At 35.3% G+C, this 20,383-nt stretch overlaps 5 protein-coding genes across 10 annotated transcripts in view; 2 read left to right on the forward strand and 3 right to left on the reverse strand.

Annotated features, from left to right (window-relative positions):
- Positions 1–4,521, forward strand: part of LOC124297566 (kinesin-like protein KIF2A) — a 50,149-nt gene extending 45,628 nt beyond the window's left edge. The window contains exon 14 of the mRNA XM_046748815.1: positions 4,511–4,521. Coding sequence (XP_046604771.1) covers positions 4,511–4,515 — 5 coding nt within the window. The 3' untranslated portion in view covers positions 4,516–4,521. The remainder of the gene's footprint in view (positions 1–4,510) is intronic.
- On the reverse strand, positions 23–5,026 carry LOC124297719 (invertebrate-type lysozyme 3-like). The gene is made up of 4 exons (XM_046749029.1): positions 4,866–5,026; positions 583–765; positions 370–443; positions 23–262 (listed from the first exon to the last, which is right to left on the reverse strand). The coding sequence occupies exons 1-4, from the start codon at positions 4,930–4,932 to the stop codon at positions 128–130; spliced, it is 459 nt and encodes a 152-aa protein (XP_046604985.1). The 5' UTR covers positions 4,933–5,026; the 3' UTR covers positions 23–127.
- Positions 5,027–6,363: 1,337 nt separating this feature from the next.
- On the reverse strand, positions 6,364–9,640 carry LOC124297807 (adenosine kinase 2-like). 3 transcript variants are annotated; one of them, XM_046749128.1, is made up of 5 exons: positions 9,555–9,640; positions 8,839–9,046; positions 8,176–8,451; positions 7,062–7,470; positions 6,364–6,575 (listed from the first exon to the last, which is right to left on the reverse strand). In XM_046749128.1, exons 1-5 carry the CDS (start codon positions 9,623–9,625, stop codon positions 6,448–6,450), a joined length of 1,092 nt encoding a protein of 363 aa, XP_046605084.1. In that variant the 5' UTR covers positions 9,626–9,640; the 3' UTR covers positions 6,364–6,447. The 3 variants fall into 3 exon arrangements, with proteins under 3 accessions (XP_046605084.1, XP_046605090.1, XP_046605098.1); XM_046749134.1 differs by lacking the exon at positions 9,555–9,640 and adding an exon at positions 9,244–9,385; XM_046749142.1 differs by lacking the exon at positions 9,555–9,640 and adding an exon at positions 9,131–9,265.
- Positions 9,497–12,435, forward strand: LOC124297843 (F-box/LRR-repeat protein 15). 2 transcript variants are annotated; one of them, XR_006906665.1, is made up of 4 exons: positions 9,497–9,615; positions 9,728–10,044; positions 10,126–10,721; positions 11,778–12,435. XR_006906665.1 is itself a non-coding variant. In XM_046749173.1 (4 exons), exons 2-4 carry the CDS (start codon positions 9,853–9,855, stop codon positions 12,058–12,060), a joined length of 807 nt encoding a protein of 268 aa, XP_046605129.1. In that variant the 5' UTR covers positions 9,497–9,615; positions 9,728–9,852; the 3' UTR covers positions 12,061–12,435. The 2 variants fall into 2 exon arrangements, 1 of the variants encoding a protein (XP_046605129.1); XM_046749173.1 differs by having other exon boundaries at positions 10,390–10,721.
- Positions 10,958–20,274, reverse strand: LOC124297787 (RNA-binding protein lark). 3 transcript variants are annotated; one of them, XM_046749103.1, is made up of 7 exons: positions 20,119–20,274; positions 19,754–19,915; positions 18,328–18,873; positions 17,794–18,068; positions 16,313–16,360; positions 13,082–13,119; positions 10,958–12,063 (listed from the first exon to the last, which is right to left on the reverse strand). In XM_046749103.1, exons 2-7 carry the CDS (start codon positions 19,895–19,897, stop codon positions 12,017–12,019), a joined length of 1,098 nt encoding a protein of 365 aa, XP_046605059.1. In that variant the 5' UTR covers positions 19,898–19,915; positions 20,119–20,274; the 3' UTR covers positions 10,958–12,016. The 3 variants fall into 3 exon arrangements, with proteins under 3 accessions (XP_046605059.1, XP_046605072.1, XP_046605064.1); XM_046749116.1 differs by lacking the exon at positions 13,082–13,119; XM_046749108.1 differs by lacking the exons at positions 10,958–12,063; positions 13,082–13,119 and adding an exon at positions 13,872–14,970.
- Positions 20,275–20,383: the final 109 nt, after the last annotated feature.

The raw sequence follows: 20,383 nt of genomic DNA on the forward strand, positions 1-20,383 counted from the left end.
ATCATTTCTTGAATTAACGAAATTATTTTTATGGTTCGTTTATTAAAAGTTCGTTAATGATGAATAAATTGTGGATTATGATATCTTCGCTGTTTACAAATGTGCGATAGTTATACTGTTATAATATCTATCCATAAGTACGGAGACATGAGTTGAAAGCATTTTCGTATTTAGTATCCAGACCTCCGTGACAACCGTATGCGCCTAAGCGATGAATGCGGGCGAAATCCTTGCAGTCAATCACTCCATCTCCATTGCAATCCTATGATTGAAAAAAAAATCAATAGTTACTTTGAGTCATAGTGGAAATACGAATCCCAGCGTCTATACTAAAAATAAAACAACCATTATTTACTTTGAATAACATACCTGTGCGAATTTTTGCATGTAGCCTTGAATAATAGCACCTGCGCAGAATGCGTCGTTGGCACATCGGGGATAAGCTAGAATGAATAAAAAAATATTTATACTTTAACCGCTACGAGCTCTCACACTTTTTCAATAAAATTGATTTGTAAGATCAGTTGCTTCTGTAAAAAGGAGGCATTGCTCATCGGGTAAATTATTGTACAATGAACCCACCTCCAGCATTAGTGCTGGGTTCTCCGTTGAGAGTCGGTTTGCCGGCGTCTGACCAAAATGCCCAGGTGATACGGAACGGTCCGCAGACGTCGCCGTCGCATGCCAAAGTTTGATTACATCCGGAGGAGGCCTCGCAGATGCAGCCTAAGCATATATTGTCGAGTTGGATCGGCGCCTGTTGACCTGAGTTACAAAAAAAGCCAAGGTCATCGAAGAGCCACGATTAATTACGGTTTAGCTCGTACAATGAGCTGTCGGTGGTTCTGAGTTTCATCCATTGTCAGTGTGCAAATTATAATATTGAATCCTGTAATTAAACTATTTTTATTGATCAGGCGTTGAAAGTAAAGCGACTCTTATTATTTATCGAATCAATTCGACACTAAATACAAGATAGACATCACGGGTGTTTCACTGATCTGCGAAACTTGATTTCATTGAACTTGAGTTCTTTCAACATCTGCTGACCTCGGAGCGACGCGCCGTTTCTTGGAAATAAATATGAATATATGTATGTATCTTCTCACAAACCGGATTCACCTCATATCAAGCACTCCGGTCAATGAATAACGAAAGTTCTGCACAGGTAACGTGTATAGTATCGTATCTGGGAAGTTGCAGGATATCTATAGCCTATTTGTATATAGGAATAGATTTTCACGTATCTTTCTGCAATACGTACGTATACCTATGTACTGCAATAGTAAGGGTCTACGAATGCTAGTGAACTAGGAATAAGTTGCAGTAAGGGAATTAGTCTGCGACCGTGTATATGTATAAATACCATAATGCAAATGGGTGTAATTATTTTCTTGAATTTATTGATATAACGTTAAACGGGACTGCATTCACGATGCGACGTATGAATAATTCCGCGATTGTGGAAGAACATAAATCTGTTGTGAAATCTGGTTGAAAAAAATAAGCCACTTAATCTGACACTGTCGAAGGTGGACAGGAAAATAAGATTACATCTTGGCTGCTCCGGAGAACGTTGCGGCTACATTGCATCGATCAAATACTTTTAGTGTACATGATGATAATACAGAAAATTATTCGACGCGATGAAAACAGTCACGAACACTATGATACAAGCTTCGAGTTTCAATGTCGAAATATTTTTACCTCCAATGACATTTGTAACTTATTTATTGTGAAGTGACCACGGACGATGCGACGGTACGAAAACAGCTTCGACGTGTCTCCTTATAAGAAATCGTCGCGTCGAAAAATCTTATGCGACAGACGTGAACGAATACGATGCCCAATTTCAAAAAACTCTTGATGATTACTACAGTTATCCTTATTTTCGATTCTTCTTCAACTACTTGATGACATTCCTGAATTCAAAAAATACACTAAAAAGGACACCTCAGAATACCAGCAATAGTTCAATTTTAGTTTTGAATGCGTGATTTTGAAAACGTAGGTACGTTTATACATGAGTGAGTTCTCGAACGCCGTGCTGTGAATACAAATCTTAGTCGCTTAGACTGCCCGGAATACAAAAGGACCTATCGTGATCTAATGCAACGTTTTTTTTTCTTTTTTTTATGTGCATCCGTTTGTCAGAGTCACATATATGCAAAACGGCAAGGATTGGAACAAGACGTGCAATTATAATTGTAATAATGATACTTGGTACGTACGTTAATCTTCACCATTATCTTGAATCAATTTGCATTCAAACAACCAAGAGGCTAGAGTAGTGCATCTGCATTAGTATAAAATACAGTTTACAAATTATCGTCCATAGGTATATTATTATAAATGAATTGATGGCCGATAATTATGAAACGCTAATGTTCTGAACACGTATATCTCGAGAACGTGAGCATCGAGTCCGAATCAGACAACGGTAGACTTGAATAATAAGGTTTTTTCGTGTATTTTTTTATTTCAGGAAACATGCTCCTAGCTTTGTTGTACACGGACCTCTCATATATCGCCCTGAATTGCTTTACCATATATGCGACGATTGAATGAGGTGTTGAAGGTTATAACGATCATTATTATGAATCAATTTTATAATACAATATATCCATGACATCATCCGTGCGACAAAGTGTTTTACGTATGCTACTCGTACTACAAATTCGATGATTAACAGTCTGTGTCTCGGTATCGCAATTGATTATTCATTAACTAAGGCTCTTGCAATTTTTCTCAATGGTGACCTACTTCATTTGTACACAAGCCTGTGGTTTTACACGCAAAGTTCATTCGTCCGCCTTTCTTGTCATGTGACTAATGGGGTCCAGCTTCGACTACTCTGCAACTATATCAATTTCCGGTACAACTTTGTGTGCGGATATTGTTAGAACGATTTACAAGCTCGTATCAACCTCTCAATCGGATTTCGTTATGTTACAGTTATTTCTTTAACGCGCAGAAAGCTTTTCAATATACATCAGGTACACAAGTAGAGTGTCGTCGAGTCTTTCGTAACAAAGAGGAATTAGATAGGTCTTGATGTTTGTCTTCGAACTTAATTCTCATCGGGCTGAATTTTGGGAACTGATAAATTTAATTGCTGGGAATTCCTGAACTGCTCTCTCACATTTGGAATTCAAAATGAGATGGATCAAAGTATAATCCATATCCGTCTAGCAGGTTGCACAGACGTAATCAACGTGCAATAATACTTGTAGGCATAAATTAATGATAAGATCATTGAAACGTGTTGGCAGGATCCGATTCATTTACATATAATAGCGGGGTTATTCCTGAAACATCCGTTGGGTTTTCATCTCTGAATCATTCGTAACGGATTCATGGATCCGGAAAGATCGCAACGTTGGATGGCGCGATACCCTTGGGGACCAGGATGTTTCGTGACGAGCCTCAATTCGCATGTGGGCGCACGCATAGAACCGCATTTGGCGGATCGTTCACATATACTCAATGACAAGTTAACGTGCCTTAACATACATACGTGTGTTGAAGTGTGGGCGGCCTTTTTAAAGATATTTGATGGTCGTGAGATCGAATAAAAACTTTATGGAGAACCGGTAAGATACTGGACGACTCGACTATGAATGGGACTCCGGAATCTTCTCGTAATTTCGACGTAATTATAAAATAGAGATAGAAAATGCCAAGATTTATAAGAAGGATTTACGAGTTTACTTCGCCACTATTAGACTGAAAATATTTGAGATACTTATAATTTTTCCGCGCGAACATTGCAAAACCAAATATCCCAAAATTAGATAAATTCACCCAATAATCGTCATGAAAAAGAATTTGTTCATAATCTGAGCGGAAAAACTGAATTCACATAAAGACATGCTAAGAAATTCGAAATGCTTTCGTCAACAATTGGGTATGGCTGATGTATTGAAAACAAATCTACGTCATTGAAAGGAGATACTTTATGTGCCTTTTGAAACCCAGCCCATATTTACTTCAGGGTAATTCCTACGATATTTGGAGAAACCGTCATTAGCTAAATTTCTTTAGTGTCAAGTAGTAACAACTTTTGAAGGTTCAGAGAAAATGTGAGCGAATAGTTCAGAGAAATTCTGAGCAAGATTTGCAGCAGAAAAATAATGATAATTTTATAATGATATATTTTGGAAATCAATGTTTCCCTACAGCGATTTAACGAGGTTTCCAATGAATACTTTTCATTGACCAATTCTTTCATCTCTGAATGGCAGATTTTTTCAGCTACACTTATTATAAAACCTAAGTTTTACCTACGGCAACACATGTGAATTATACTATAAAACAAAGTACATGGAGCTAAGTTTGGTTTATGTATAAAGATGATGATCGTAGGATGAAGAACTTACGGAAAATTTATTTCTTTATCAGATAAGTATAAGCAGTAAACAGATAAATTGTATACTGAATATTTTTCTGATAATTCGACCAGCCTGGTTGTATAATATTAAAATCACGCCTTTATCCTTTTTCTCGAAAGCGTAGTGTAGGCCACGACTTTACGGTTTCATGGAAATATTTTTGCCAGCATGTCGACTGCTCCACCCTTTCAACTCTTACTCAACCGCGTATAAATAGCTAAGCATCGTCAAACTCAATTTGGTAGTACAGATCCTTGGTAATTATTGCGCGGAAGCAGTTGAACTTTGTTATCACGCGTAACACCGGAGTTATAGAGAAGTTACATACTATCGTGTGAATATATAAAAGGTGTAATTTTGGATAAAGACGCATGAACATTGAACGAAATGAATAATACACGTGATCGGGATAATAACGCTAAACATTATGCATAATGCGTACAATGGACTTGATAAACAAAACGACAAACTCACCGTATACAAATGTAAGGAGCATGCAAGATGCTGCGGTAGCCAGAAACACGAAATTCACGGCCATCATCTTATTATATTATTACTAATAAATTATAGTAATAATAACGATCAATTATCACAGATTTACCCGCTCACGGACTCGTCGAACACTGTGCACAGGCTGAAGGTACTTCGGCTTTTATACCTATATGTGTCAATGTCACGGCGTCGTTGGAGGTGGGGAAACCAAAGAACACGCATACTCAATATGTTGCTCACACTGATTTCGGAATTTAGTTTATAAGTATTGAAATTTTACGCGTTTACGAACTTTTATACGAGGTTCGACGAATTTCACGAATTTCACGAATTTCACAGGTATGACAGGTAGATAAGCTTGCGTGATTGCAATCAGCAATTTAAAATTCGTAATAAACTGAATAATTATATTTTTCGATTCCGATGATCATAATGATTATTTATCCGAGTATTTGTTACCATTGCAATTTCCGCGTAAATGTACATAATGCACATCCGTGTCAGATTGATTTGTATTCTAATCTAATACAAATGCAAGTAAATTATCATACGATCCGTTTACTGCCCGTGATAATGCCAAACGAGACTACGGTAATTACAGGTAACTCGTGAAATCTCGGTACTTAATCTAAAACTATAAGAATTGGAAATCTTAGAAAAACCTAGAATGATCGGAAACGTGAGTTGTCAGGTAAATACTAATAATGTGATCAAATCTTTGCACTATTCATGTTGTACGCGCTTAGGATTATAATTAGAAGCAAATGAAATTTTACATTAACAAAGGAATCATTCATACAAGTTCACTGATTATATTTGACGACGGCGTCAAAATACCTGTATTACAAAAGAAAAATACTCTCTTATGTGTAGTCGAGGACAGGACGATAAACAGGCAACATTATATATCGGCAAATTTTTGGTTAATAATATATTATACAAAAGTTCCTAAGCACACAACAAATGAAAGGTGAATCAATATATATATATTATATACACCTATCCATCTATCTATATGATCTAAGCCGTATACGCATATAATATAAATATTAAGAAGCCAATTTAAAAATATGTCAATGTCTGAGATGTGTTAGGAAAAGGTACAATCTTCTGTCACACGAATCCTCGATTTCTTGTTGCGTGACTCAGTGAGTCAACGCAAAAACATGCTTACAGAATTAATACTGCATCGGAACTATAGATGGAAAAATATTCGATCGTGAACGGGACATCCAAGCAATGATAGATGTGTGTACTAAAAACTGCCTTTCGAAATATTCTACGAAATTAAGAGATCGTTCATTCGCAAATAAAATTAAGTACCCTATTACGCCGTGTTGCGGTCGCGCTTTAACTCGAAAAAATAAATAACTAATGCTACAGTGCTATAAATTTGATTTCACAAAATATAGACCGTAAAAATACCGTTCTGCGAAAACATGCTATTTCATTTTTTTTCGCTAACAATAACTATAATTGATTATACTGCCGTGATCAGTAGTTTTTATTTAAGTACATTATAATTTGTATTAAACGTAATATTTAACTACAAAATTATAATTTATTATATCGCAAAATCAGGCTTGCCTTCATAAGTACATCCAGATCTCTGTATAATTTGCGATGCTGCCCATATTCCACATTTGATAGAAGTTTCTAAACTGCGGCCCTGGATGAACTGTGCCAAAAATCCTAAACAACAAGTGTAAAATCATATTTCTGTAATTACAATAACAGGCGTTGGAGTGTTTTGCAAGTAATTCTAATTTCAGTCACATGTGCAATAATTTATAGATATTACAAAAATTGCAAACGATCTTCTGTAAAAAGATATTCATAAATTTCGTGAATATTTCCATTGCGAAGGGTAAATAATTTAAATCTCGTTGTAAAACTTGATTTTGACTCAACTTTTGCAGTATAATATAGTGACCATAAATTTATTCTTATATTATACGAGGAATTCCGCATGAGAACACGCCTTCTATGGAATGTAGGAATGTTTTTTAACAAATAATGTAAACTACAAGTAATAAAAAAAATTGAACACAAGTCGGAACGTCTCACAGAAAGCACATGCTAAACTGAGAGAACGAAGAAGTCAGAAACATGTAAAATATTGAGTCTGAGAAATGACATTACACAATTTATGGATGGCTTTTAAGAGGCGATTTTTACCTCCAACAAAGGCGTCTCCAGCTCCATTAGTATCCACAACCTTTTCTTCAGGTATTTGGTCAACAGAGAACTCCGTTATTGTATTGTCCTTGGCTAAAATAACAGGGCCATGGCCTTGTGTAAAGATAACGATGCGTTTTCTCTTGTTGTTAACTTTTTCCATCTTCGAAATTTCCAATGCGATTTCTTTTATATCCTTTGTTCCTAATTCGTTCACAGTAGCAAAAGTTTCTGCTTCAGTTTCATTGCCAAACAATATATCTACATACGGTAAAGCAGCTCTCATGGGTGTTTTAAAAAACTCGCACAAAAACGGTGCGCTCAAATTCATAAGGAAAGTTTTGCCCTTATCAAGAGCATGACGAGCAACCTCTTGTATAGTTTCTGGACTAACGGTCAAAAAGAACCCCTGGAATAAATAAACATACAGAAGTCACATGCTATTCTATAGAAACAACAATAACTATGTGTTACTACCAATAACACAGGTCTGCAACTAAAAAACCGCGCAAGTTTTTTATGCTGTTTCTTATAGATTTTCACTCACTGAAACCGGGGAAAAATACTCAAAAAGTTCCATCACCTCAGATATTTTCTTGCACTCGTGTTTGTAGGTTCATTTAAAGTAAAACTCCCGTTTACTTCGAGGTCTGGTGTCCTATTCTTGATTCTAAAAATCTTATGCAAAACTCATTTCTTGCTTCCATTTAATATGTATTAGAGTGAAACTCAAGAATAAATACAAACAGAAAATGGAAAGTGAAAACGTGTCTGAAGGTGTATCAAAGAAAAAGTTTCATTAGTAAAAAGAATGAATACGGGATATTAAATACATTTCATAAAGAAATTGTTTCTTTAATTTTATAAAAGATATTGTTTAGTTTATTGTAATGAAATGGAGGTCTTTTCATTATTGTGATGTTTTTTTTATGCAAACAACTAATAATTTGCAAGAATACACATGATAGAGGGAAATGAAACTCATTTTTAGATTCAGCAAACATGAAAACATAATATTTATGAAAGATATCCCACGTAGCTGAAAAGTTTTTTTGCAGACCTGTGTAATTGAGAATCAAATCGAATTTTATTGAAATTTCCAAAACTAACTCACCGAAATATAAATAAAAGCTGCCTTTTCTAATAATTCTCTATTTTCAGGTACTTGAATATGTGATACAGAGAAACAATTTGCTGCAGCTAAATTTGCACATAAAGATCGCTCCTTGCCGGTGATGAGTACTGCGCATGTACCTGTTGGCTCTTCGTCTGTATATTGATAATGTACATTAATCCCATCCGAGCGTGCTTTATCTTTTAAAATTTGTGCGTACTTGTCATTGCCAACGCATCCCATAAATGTCGCGATATTTGGTCTCTCAAGAAACCACTATTTCAAATATACATTACAAAAATTAGTAGATTTATCTGTAAGTAACATGTCTATACTAGATCAATTTTTAAATTATTCGTCGGTTTGGAAAGAGATAAAGTTGATCAAGTTTCACTTTCAAACCGTGCCTTGTAGTATTTGAAAAATTAACACTACCCAGGGAAATGGTGATTTGAATTTTGTTCAGTTCATTGGAAGTTAATAGATACTAATCTGTTTAAGCATTCATTTACAAATTTTTGGATACACATCTATCGAGAATCAATCGATTGAAAAAATTTGATAACTATGATGCGCGAATCTAATACATGTATAAATCTAACTTTTTAAATTGTACAAAATATCTACTACAATTCCTTATATAAATTTAATAAGAATAATTACTTGAGCTACTCGCATAGAGTTTTGTGTTGAGCCTCCAGCTATAAAGTCGGCTTTATACTGCTCTATTAACTCATCATACAAAGTTTTGTGTTTTTTTTCAGCCAGGATGGCATCATTTGCCTTTAGCTCGTACTTTTTTAAAAAGTCTTCATCTACGGTGGCAGATATGTCGAGGAGGGGGTTGCCCATGCCCAGTAGAAGACCCTCACTGAATCAAATACATATATATAAATTAATACATTGGTTTACACGATACTCGCGTTCATTTACTTTAAAACTCGTAAAACCTAACCTATAAAACCGAGAATGCAAATTTACACATTAGGTATTTTCGATGCAATTACATGTTTCGAAATACATTCAGAAATTTATACGTAATTACTAATAAGATGAAACCACCCGTACTTTAGTTCTTCCGCCATTTGAACCAAATTTTAACGATATTATTCTTCCAAAACGGCAGAGTACTTTCTGCAGGCAATGTGGACCGTGGTAACGTAATTACGTTGAATCTACGAGATTGCACGCGTACTGCGGAAGCGAGAATTCGACACAACGTTTCACTCATTAGTTGGCAACGCAAAGATAGTTCGTCAGAATTGATATTTCGCGACTTGTGCGACCTCGTAACTCCTGTTTTATCGCAAAGTTCATAGTTTTACATTTTCCCCTACAAATATAGCCTGCGGTAAACGTAACGAAATGTGAAGACATACTTTTGTTGACTCTGAACCCAACTAAAATACGTAAAGTATTCGCTAATCGTACACAATTCATGTATGTACATGTACGACTTTACGTAAGAGCTGATAAGCACTGTGAAAGTATCACTTTGACGTAAATGTGCAGCGTGAATATGTTCGCACTAATTTTTTTTTTCTCCTTACAGATTATGTAAAATTATATAGCAATACACTAATATTGGTTGCTGAGTGTGTTTACTCACAGTTGTAAAATATATCATTATTCGCTACTGTCTGCTGTGTCAGCATTCAACATCCAAAAAATACTATTATGGTACATTTGGTGGACTTACCTTGGATGGATGCGATCTATGCACATATTTTTTGCCACTTGAACTTACAGGATTTGTTTCGCTTGCGATGCGTTTCAAAAGAACTTTGCCTTCTTGTTGACAAATATTTCATTCCGTGGCAATCGTTGGACCTCTCTGACTATGTTTGTATTGGACCTGCTGCTTTTGGAGTACGCTTTTACACATAGTATTTCTTCTTTCGACAATTGATCATTCAAACACATAGAATATTAATGATTAATCATCTATAGAACACGTTGGTTCAACTATGGATGGACTAGGTTCTCTTTCTAATCATGTCATAAAAGAGAGGCGCTGGACTACTTAGTTTGATCATTGATCAACATACTAAAAAAATACATATGTGGACTCATCTGATCTATTTTTTGCATTGCTTCCAAATATACAATTCAACCATTGATCTGTTTCTTGAGACCTGTTATCCACTGAAAACAATTTTTGGCGAGTTATTCTGGCAGTTTCTCATGTATAATTTTTTTTCTTTTTCACACAAGGTATTGGTGCAATCTTGTAACAACTTGAAATACGTTAATCTAAAAAAGAACAACTGGCTTGACAGTATTCAACTCATGTTATTGTTACACAAGCATCATAACTTGGCAGTGTTAGATCTGAGCAGTTGTAACAATGACTACATGCATCACGGTTCCATTGATATTTCAAAGTGTGAGAATCTCACTTCAATAAAACTACAGAATTGCACATGGGTTACTGAACGGTTCTTATTGAACTTAGCACAATGCACTAAATTGCAAAAGCTGATATTGGCAGACTGTTATCAAGTATCAGATCAAGCAGTAATTTCTCTTTGCCAAAACTCTGGAAGGTGAGAAATCAACAAACATTGGTTTTTTTGTATTCGCAATAGTATTTGTAATCAAACTTTAAAAATAGTTTTCAATATGAATATATTCTCAGAGCTTCAATTACTATGAATAATTTAATCCCCTAAATGATTTTTCAATCTGAAACCGAAATTTCAGAAATCCAAAGTAACTATTGAGGCAGATTGGAGTCTCTTGTTTCACAAGTTGAAGTGTCGTAAAAAAAAAACACATTTCGTGTACGAAAATAGTAAAAATTTATTGCAATAATTTCCAGCATTCTTAAAAATAATGCTACTTACAAACGTAATTAGACCTACTTATGCATATGAAATCTGACCTTTCTTAATACCATACTGCGTTACATTTAAAGTTCAACATTTATGAAATATTTGAACTTTTAATACTGTTGACAGAACCATAACACATGTGTCTAATATCGTTGAAACTTTACTGATTCAATACATTGTAACAATTAAAACAAATATCAATGTCTCGACGACGTGTTACGATGCTATTAAAAAATATTACAATTTTATTCATTCAGCATATTAATAAATCACATAAGTATATATTTGAAACATACAGAAAATAATTGAAAGCTTTTAGTACCGACCTACTCACTTGAATTTTGTAAGTAGCACCCTTAGGTGCTGCTAATATGCACAAGAAGCAAGGACGTGTTTTTCGAAGAAAAGGACTTGCACGAATTTACAACTTTAACAAAAAAAAATTGATTTCAGCATTTGATTGAGTAAATATACATCATTGCAAGTAGATATAATGTTCAATAATAAAAAAATTCATTGGAAAGATTTGAAATAACATCATCGAGTCAGAATTTTTTTTATAACTTGGAAATTTCACAGGTAGTATGAGCCTGCGTGAATGTGTCACATATATGTACATACACAGGCACTCATACATAGAGGCATTACCAATTTTAGTCCATGTCGAGGTTTAAAAATGACTGATATAATTGTGTGAAAAACTGCCAGCCTAAAATAACATAGAAATTTTTGAAAGGCTACTGCTCATACTTTCACATTTCAATACAGATTGTCACATATTTCGTTGGAGAACTTGACCATCTCGGACCAAACACTTTATGCAGCAGCACTGTACTGCAAAACCATACAAGAATTTTGTCTGAGGAGATGCTTAAGGATCACCGATGCAGGGTTACTATCACTGAGATCGCTGCCATTTCTTACGAAACTTGAAGTGATCGGTTGTGTTCGTGTGACGGAACGTGGTTTGGCACCCATGCGAGGCAAAGTGGAGATAGATCTACCACCTAAACCCATTTGCCAGCCGCAACCTTTGAGCCTTCAAGTTTAGACTCTGGAATCCATATTAAGTAAAGTTAATTTTAATATTTTCAAGGAACCATTTCTAGATTTAGTCTGACCAAAGTATTTCGTATGGAAATTTTCGTAAATGGGTCAAACTTCCCAATTACTATGAATAATATTATTTGGTTGATTTATCCATGCAAATGCCTGAAATAACTAAGGCAATTCATGTCAATTATAAACCGTTTAAAGTTTCTATTAGAAATTCATTGCATGTGAATATAATTGAACACTATTATTTGAAAACAAGTCAAGCAGATTACTTGTTTGACTATGCTTGTAAAAAAAAAAAAAAAGAAATGTACTAATAAAATTATGAATCATTCCTGTGTCGAAGAATGTTTACGCGCATTGTAAATATCCACAAGTCAGAAAATACAAGAATTAAACAAGTGACCTGTGTGGACAGTTGAATAGAATATATTCAATAAATTTTTATAAAAAAGTTTTTTCACGAAACACTCTAATCAGATGGTAACCATTTGATTGCACCTCCACCATCTTAAATGTCAATTGTTATTCAAGAATTCATTTTGAAACTTCATATAACTATCTCTTATATTGTCACAGGCCATGATATGTAATTCATCTGTGAGTTTCCATTGATTAATAACCAGTCGATAAACAGTTCGTCTAATTTAGCTACGTTATAGATTTTTCATACAATGATTCTGGATGACTGCGAATTTCTCAAAACTAGTCAGTTTTTTAGTCCATGCTAAATAAACGAGCAGCAGAAATAATTTTTACCTATTAGGAAAGTGAAAGAATTGAGTAAAGCTGATAAGAAAAAAGTTGAGCCTTTGAGCGATATTACAAATAGCACGACTTGCGTTCGGGAATTAAAGAAATGCCATTCGTGATTCTCCGATCTCTGAACAAACTGAAGGTACCATGTGGATTTTTATAAGAATAATTTGCAATTGTGTCACGGTTGTAATTAAAAAATGAAATGAGCATCAAGCTCGTATGTCTTTAGATTAGGTAAAAACTAAAATGATGCTTGCCTTGGTCGTAACTTAGTTCTGGAAGTGCAACCATGTTTCTGAAATAATAATACGTAAATTTACATGTGAAAAGGTTTCAAACAAACCACTTTTGTTTTATAGGTAAAAGCTCCTTTATTTGATCATCTAAGACAAGATATATTCACACTGAAGAGAGGATTTGTACAGTATTACAATATTAGAACACGAACACATCTATTAGGGCGTAATTTACATGGAACTTCATTGGCTATATCAAATATCGTCCTGCAGAGAAGGATATGTATTTTACACATTCCTGATTAGTCAAACATGTGCTCTGTGCCGGTCAAATATTCAAACATGTGGACTGGTGTTGAGATTTAGAATGTGCTTAGAAACAAGAGTCAAGAGTGCAAAATCACAGTGATGATTGGCCCATTGAAAATATTTTAAGTAGTATAAACCCATTGGTGTATACCTAATATATGTGTTTCTGTCCTACGTTCATTTTCGGATAGGCTTTAATTTCACACACACAAAAAAAAAAAAAAAAAAAAAACCAAGCACGACAACAGAACGTAACGCTTGGATCTTATTGTGTGACTGTAGATAAGAAAATGGATATTGGATTAGGAATGTTGTGTGATTGGAGGCTGAAATAGAAAAGTAGACGGGAATCGCGCTGCGCGGATCGCGAACGAGCGCGGTACAACGCGAGCGACGCAGGAAGCCAGCGAAGCGCGGCCGGTTTACTATTAACATGCTTGTAGTTGAAACTCACAGGGTTCGAGATATGGAAGATAAAAAAAATTAAATAAGACACGCTGCGTTATTTTGAACTCCACAAATACAGTGTATTATATTATTTTCAGCAAATATTATTATTATTATTATTATTATTATAATTATTCAAAACACGAATATTACCAAGAGAAACTTACAACCAACGGGTATGCTTCAAGTGATAGAGATACAAACTAAACGAGTGGATCTGTTATTCTTAACTCGGGTAATTTTAAGTCAATATATCCTAGCTTAATAAAATGTTTTACGTTACTATGCTATAGTATTTAAACGGTCAGCTGATTCAGTGTTTAACTATACAGAAATATTGTATGTTGTACCTATAGAACTAGGTGATTGAATTTTATATTATTCTTCCTCATCCTTAAGATACAGGGTGATTAAAAAAATCCGGGACTACGGAGTGAGGAAGATTTACTAGTTGATTTCAAGTCAATGGAGGTTAATTCAATTTGTCCGGGTTCCGTTAAACCTTTACAAAATAGTCAAGAAATTATGATAAATAAATAGTGATTAATTGCCCTGAGTAGAACTTAATTTCATGGACCCGACGGATTGACATGATTGTGGAAAAGTTGCTTTAAACTTGCTCCTAAATTAAACATGCTTATCGCAATCGGATAGAACTATGCATTGCATTGCATTGATAATATCTTACCAATTTTGTACACTGAAAATGCTTAGATTACACCAAAACGAAACTCTGCGTAATTGCGGTAAGAGTATCTACACATTTTAGAGGACAAAACAAAACTAAAAATCAGCAGAAACATTTACTGGGGTCCGGACTTTGAATCACTCTTCAATACAGTGACTACAAATAATAGCTAGGAATCGGCAAAGTAGATATTCAGTATTTGTTCAGCAATTTACTGGTATGACGGGGAAAAGGAGAAAATTATCAAACTCAGGGATTCTTTTAAGCGTACTGCGAGCAGCACAAGCACAGACAGAGCGGGCGGTAGATCTTCGCGCGTGCAGACTGACGGCCAAGAGTTTCTCGGTCCCGGGGCTTCCTGCTAGCGACAGACCGACAGACAGACCGACCGTTCCGATCCGATCCCGACACGACGCTTTAGTATGGTGCGAACCGGCGCGACGGCGATGGTCCTCGTATTCCCGGTCTGGTAACCAAAATTTCATCGTCAGTTGGAACGTCCGGTTGTTGCGATACGATAATAGAATGTTCGAGTTTTGATAGGTTGTTTTCATTAAAGAGATCTCTATACGACGGCGAACGTGTCTTGCAAAAGGGAAAAGTGGTAATTCCGCATTACCTACTCATCTTAACATTGGAAATCCTGAATCGAAATTCATGTAGGTTCATCGATTAAGTATATTACGCTGGATACAACCCAAAATCACGAGAAAATCTCTATAATATTAGAAATATGCAAATAGATAGAAAATGATAGTGTTGACACAAGTCAACATGGTGCTGAATAAATTATGCTGATATTGTAAATATCGTTTAAAAGCAAATCGCCAAAATTAGCACATCAAGTCTCATAAATTTTGTGAATACTTGTGACAAAAACAGAAAAGTGATACAATAGCAATAGTTATATGTTCAGTTTCATATTTTGGTATCTTTCAATTATTTCTATTGGTGAGAAATCAGTAGTGTTGCTTATTACCAAATACAATTTACGTTTATGCTAATAGAAATTTCAACTGGCAAGTAAAATTGTTGTAATGATGATTCATTTAAGAAAATAATTTGACGCTTGTTCTGTAATCATGTCTCACATCCAAATTCGCGTAACACATCCGGAATTATGACATTTATATAATTAATATAATTGAAAATAGTGTATTAGAAAAACATAGTTGGAACTAAAGGAAAATATATTCCAATTTTTGAAACAGGTCAGACCGATGGTAATTCTAACTGTTTACAATCGCTGAACAAATTAAAGGGAATGATTGACTAGTTAGATTAATTTTTACAATACCGGAAGTTCCAAAAAACTACCCTGTGGACGTCATTTCTAAACCTAGGTAGATACATGTTCTGTGAATAAAAATGCTTCTAACCGAATCATTCATACGGTTGGGAAAAAAGCAAATAGAAATAACTATGTACTCGTGTGAAAAAAAAAAAAAAGAAAAAATTCAATTCTCAACTAAAGTACGGCACATGTTATCAATTCCCTCATCAAGAACCGATTTTATGCAACCTTCAAATTTTCTATTCGAAAAACTGATGTATGTTCAATAATCGTTTGTCTGAGAGTAAAAACGAAGGTGAAATTAATTAGTGACTCGTCTTCCAAATTTGATCGCACAGACTTTTCGATTTATAATACATGTCCTATTAAAAATACGTTATGTTCATTTGACCGGTGGAAAACGTATTCCTTGAAATCACGATTCAGAATAATCAATATACAGAAAAGGATAACAAGGAATTGATGTTTGTTACAAAGGATTAGGCTGGTGGGCCCCAGTGGTACGTTTACTTACCTACGATCGTCAAATGAATCTCGGCTGAAGTCCTCGTATATGCCTCTACTACAACAGCGATATAACAAATCATGGACTCTGCTGTCGCTCAGATATTACTAGTTTCTCCCCTGTCCAGATCTTAACTTTGTGAATAATTTCGTGTATTTTGATATATACACGACAGCTTTAATTTTAATTAACTTGTGTAACTTCACCAAAATATTAATTGTACCTAAATATTGGTTACAAGAACATATTACTATATTAGAAAAATTAATGAATATTTCACCACAGATTAGTGTATTATCATTTATTCTTGAAAGATCATAAAAAAAATCTATAGCTGAATACTGCAAGGTTTAAGCTAAAATGAAACTGTACTTTAAATCTTGATGCCTGGTAAACTTTTTGCATCCGTAACGCAGCCTACCGTGCCATATTTTGTGACTCGAGATTAATGTATATCTTTTTGATTTTGAAGATCACCTCATATTCCGTTACATTCAAGAAACATAAAGTTTACTTGTTTCCATGCTTCAATAAAACGTGTATTGGACTGAGCTATTTATTTGTAAGCACATATGATATTGATTTACTAGGGAAAAAAAAATAAATAAAATCATAAAATATTCTGCAACAATGTTTGATAGAAATACATACTTTATACAATGGCTATTATTTTGCAATGTACTGTATAAGCTACGAATCCCCTAAAATGTCAAAATATAATACTTCAAACTAAGTAAATCGCGATTGTCAGTTTTCAGTGAGTCAAGATTAAATTACAAGTATTATACAATAGCTACATTAATAGATGATACTATATCTAAGACTACAGAAACCAAATGCAACTTATGCAAAATTCCGTCAGTTTATTGAAATATAAAATACAGTCATTATTATGAGTGCAATTTAACAAAAGCATTGAATACTGTTGCAGAGGTAAAAAAAATGTATTTGTAATAAGATATACAGAATTGAGCCACTCACATATAGTAGGCAGCGTTATGCTGGATTTACAGCCCATAGGATTGCAAATTGCAGTTCACAGCTGAACCAGAGTATTATTGCCCACTGTTATATACAGCCCATGCGTTTTGCAAATCAACAGTACTATTAAACATTGTTAAATAGTCTCGTTTCAGAGTAGTTTCATCTATTAAGATTAACAGGATGAAATATTTCAAAATGTTAATAGTCTGAAGTTTAAATGGTTTGCAACTTAACACTACACAAGATAATCCTACTAACATAACACATTAAGTCCGAGTTAAAAATGAAGTCATTGCATTAGCAATAACAAAACTCATATTACACTGTACATCAAGTACAGATCAGTCTTAAACTGAAATCTGCCTTGTAATACTCATGATGTAAGATAAATCTAAGCAGATGAAAGATTGTTCCAATTGGCAATTCACATGAGTTGTAAATCCAGTCTTGAACGTTCACAATGTTAAGTTGGACGGGATGACATGTGGCGGGCAGGCTCTACTCACCTGAACCGGCCGTTGTTCCCACTTGGTGGAGGTGATCGTCGGCTGAACATGCCATAGTCATTGCCACGAGAGAATCCGCTGTCTCGCATAGACGCCATACCTATGGGAGGCATTGGTGGCATAGGGTCTCGTCTAGGAGGAAGTGGGGGCATCGGAAAATCGCGCCCACGCATCGAGCTACCCATTTCACGAGGGCCTCCCATGCCTGAAAATCTCCTCTCATAGAGATCTCTTGAGTCATCAAATCCACGCCTGTCGTAGTAACTTTCATAGTCCTATTAAGTAAAAGAATCAAAAAATAATATTAAGAAAAATTCATTTTTTGATTTTTGCGTAGATCATGAATCGGAATTGAGGTAGCCACAAGACATTTGAAATCAGCAGGTCCTCAGAAACAAAAATTGCCTTTTTGAGACAATTTTGAGTATGTTGAAAGTACAAGTAGTTAAAAAAGTACCTTCATTGAAAACCCTGTATAATAATTTGTTCAAATATTTGTCATTTCCACAAAAACTAAACAACCAATCTACTTACACCAAAGCGGCCGCCTCCCATAAGTCTGTCACGGAGGAAGGGTGGTGGAGGAGGTGGTGGGTAAGGATCACGGCCAAACATTCGGTCTCTAAAGCCATTTCTATCCGGTCCGCCTCCCATACCACCTTTAGGACATTCTTTGGACCAATGGCCTCCACGTCCACAGCGATAGCACTGCTCAGGGTCACCCATACCCGGCCTTTGCCGTACTCTGCTAGTAGAAATCTGAACCTTCATGGGCTGGCCATCTACCATTTGTCCATTAAGCTCCTTAATAGCGTCATTAATATCACCAGTTGCTTCCAAATGAACGAATCCATAGTTTCGCACAATGTCACATTCAACAACCGTTCCAAACTTGGCAAACAACTCGCGTACTTGAGGTGCTTTTGTATTATCCGTGAGGTTGCCAACAAAGATCTTTGTTGTTGGAGTGTTTGGCCCTTTTCGGCTCTTGGCAGCCTCACATTTTATCGGCTGGCCATGTACAATATGTCCGTTTAAATTCTGAATTGCATTTCTACCAGCTTCTTCATTTTCCATGTGCTAAAAAATTTCCATAACAAATGAGGCCCATTCACCAGTTTAAAACTATTACATTGTCTCTTTGCAACATGTTCACCCAAGGTATTTTTAATACACTGGGACTCAAATATCAACATACGATAATCTCATCTCCACTACTATACTTAATTAGTTATATGTTCAAATTAGTTATTAACAAGAAATAGTTTAATTAGGTTGAGGTGCAAAACTTGATTTAAAAAAAAAAAAAAATTTCCCTGAATACAAGTAATCGAGTGTCTCAGTACAAGCTTAATCTTGACTCAAGCAACCAAATCAACATGGTATATGAACTGGAACAGCATTTAGACAAAAAAAATGCGATATTTATACGACGCTGAATTTAGTAATGTTAACATGACGAAAAATCATTGAAAAAATCGTATTAATTAAAGAGTTCGCGTTGCAAAATGTAGGTATATTTTATTTATCATGGTTTACTAAATTTTAGACATTCTTACAGGTGCAAAGTAACGATTTTTCTGAACATGCATTATTACAGTAACGTTAGCACCTTCGTCCTCATGTATTTCGAAATATAGTGAGGAAATTTAAAAGAAAAAGCAGCAGTCACAAGATGATGACAGTTTCTATAAGGTCGACGAATTTGCGAAACGTTTTATACCGTACTATCTGACTAAACAATTCTAAAATTGGCAACTAGCTATGACGGAATTTAAAACTATATTTCCAACAGCTTATTAAGGGAAATAATTTCAGAGCCCATGTTACATGTAAAGCGGAAATTTCAATAGACAGAATGAACACTGAAAATGAGACGCCATAAGATTGCATCAGTTCAGATCATTCCTAGTACCCAGAAATTGAATTATTGATTGAAGACGCCAAGCGGCATACTCACGACGAATCCATAGTTCTTGACAACATCGCACTCCACGACCTTGCCGTACTTTTCGAAGAGAGGCTTGATGTCGCCGTTTGCTGTTTTGTCGGCTAAATTACCGATGAAGATTTTGAACGTGCCCACACTACTAAAACCCGGCATTTTGGCCCCTTTGAGAACCTACGAAATGTAGAAGATCTTGGTATCGAAAGATTGCGCGCTGCGGAGCGTACCTACACAATGGCGTGGTCAGAACGGAGAATACTACCAGTATCCCTGTTTCTTCAAGAAACCACTGTTTCCGTTATAAATTTACGTACAAGTTAAGCGGCAATCTGTAGCTTTGTGACTAAGGAATATTGCTGTGGAACTATTCTACTCACCAAGTCAGTATTTCCGTAAAATAACGCGATACTAAACGACACGAAATCCACGCGCTACCCGGAGTAAAAAATGGCGGCCCGAAACGAGCCGGGAAAGTTGGAATAGAGCGGCGTCCCTCCCCGGCACTTCCTGCGCCTACCCAGAATCCACTACAGCCGGCGCCTTGTCCCGCACATTTGTGCAAACAGAAACAAATCCGAGTCAGATTTACAAATCAGTTGAAAAATATTGGATTTATCTTTTTGTTGTTTCAGAATATAGCAT

This window comes from Neodiprion virginianus, chromosome 1, assembly GCF_021901495.1.
Source record: "Neodiprion virginianus isolate iyNeoVirg1 chromosome 1, iyNeoVirg1.1, whole genome shotgun sequence".
Lineage (NCBI taxonomy): Eukaryota > Metazoa > Arthropoda > Insecta > Hymenoptera > Diprionidae > Neodiprion > Neodiprion virginianus.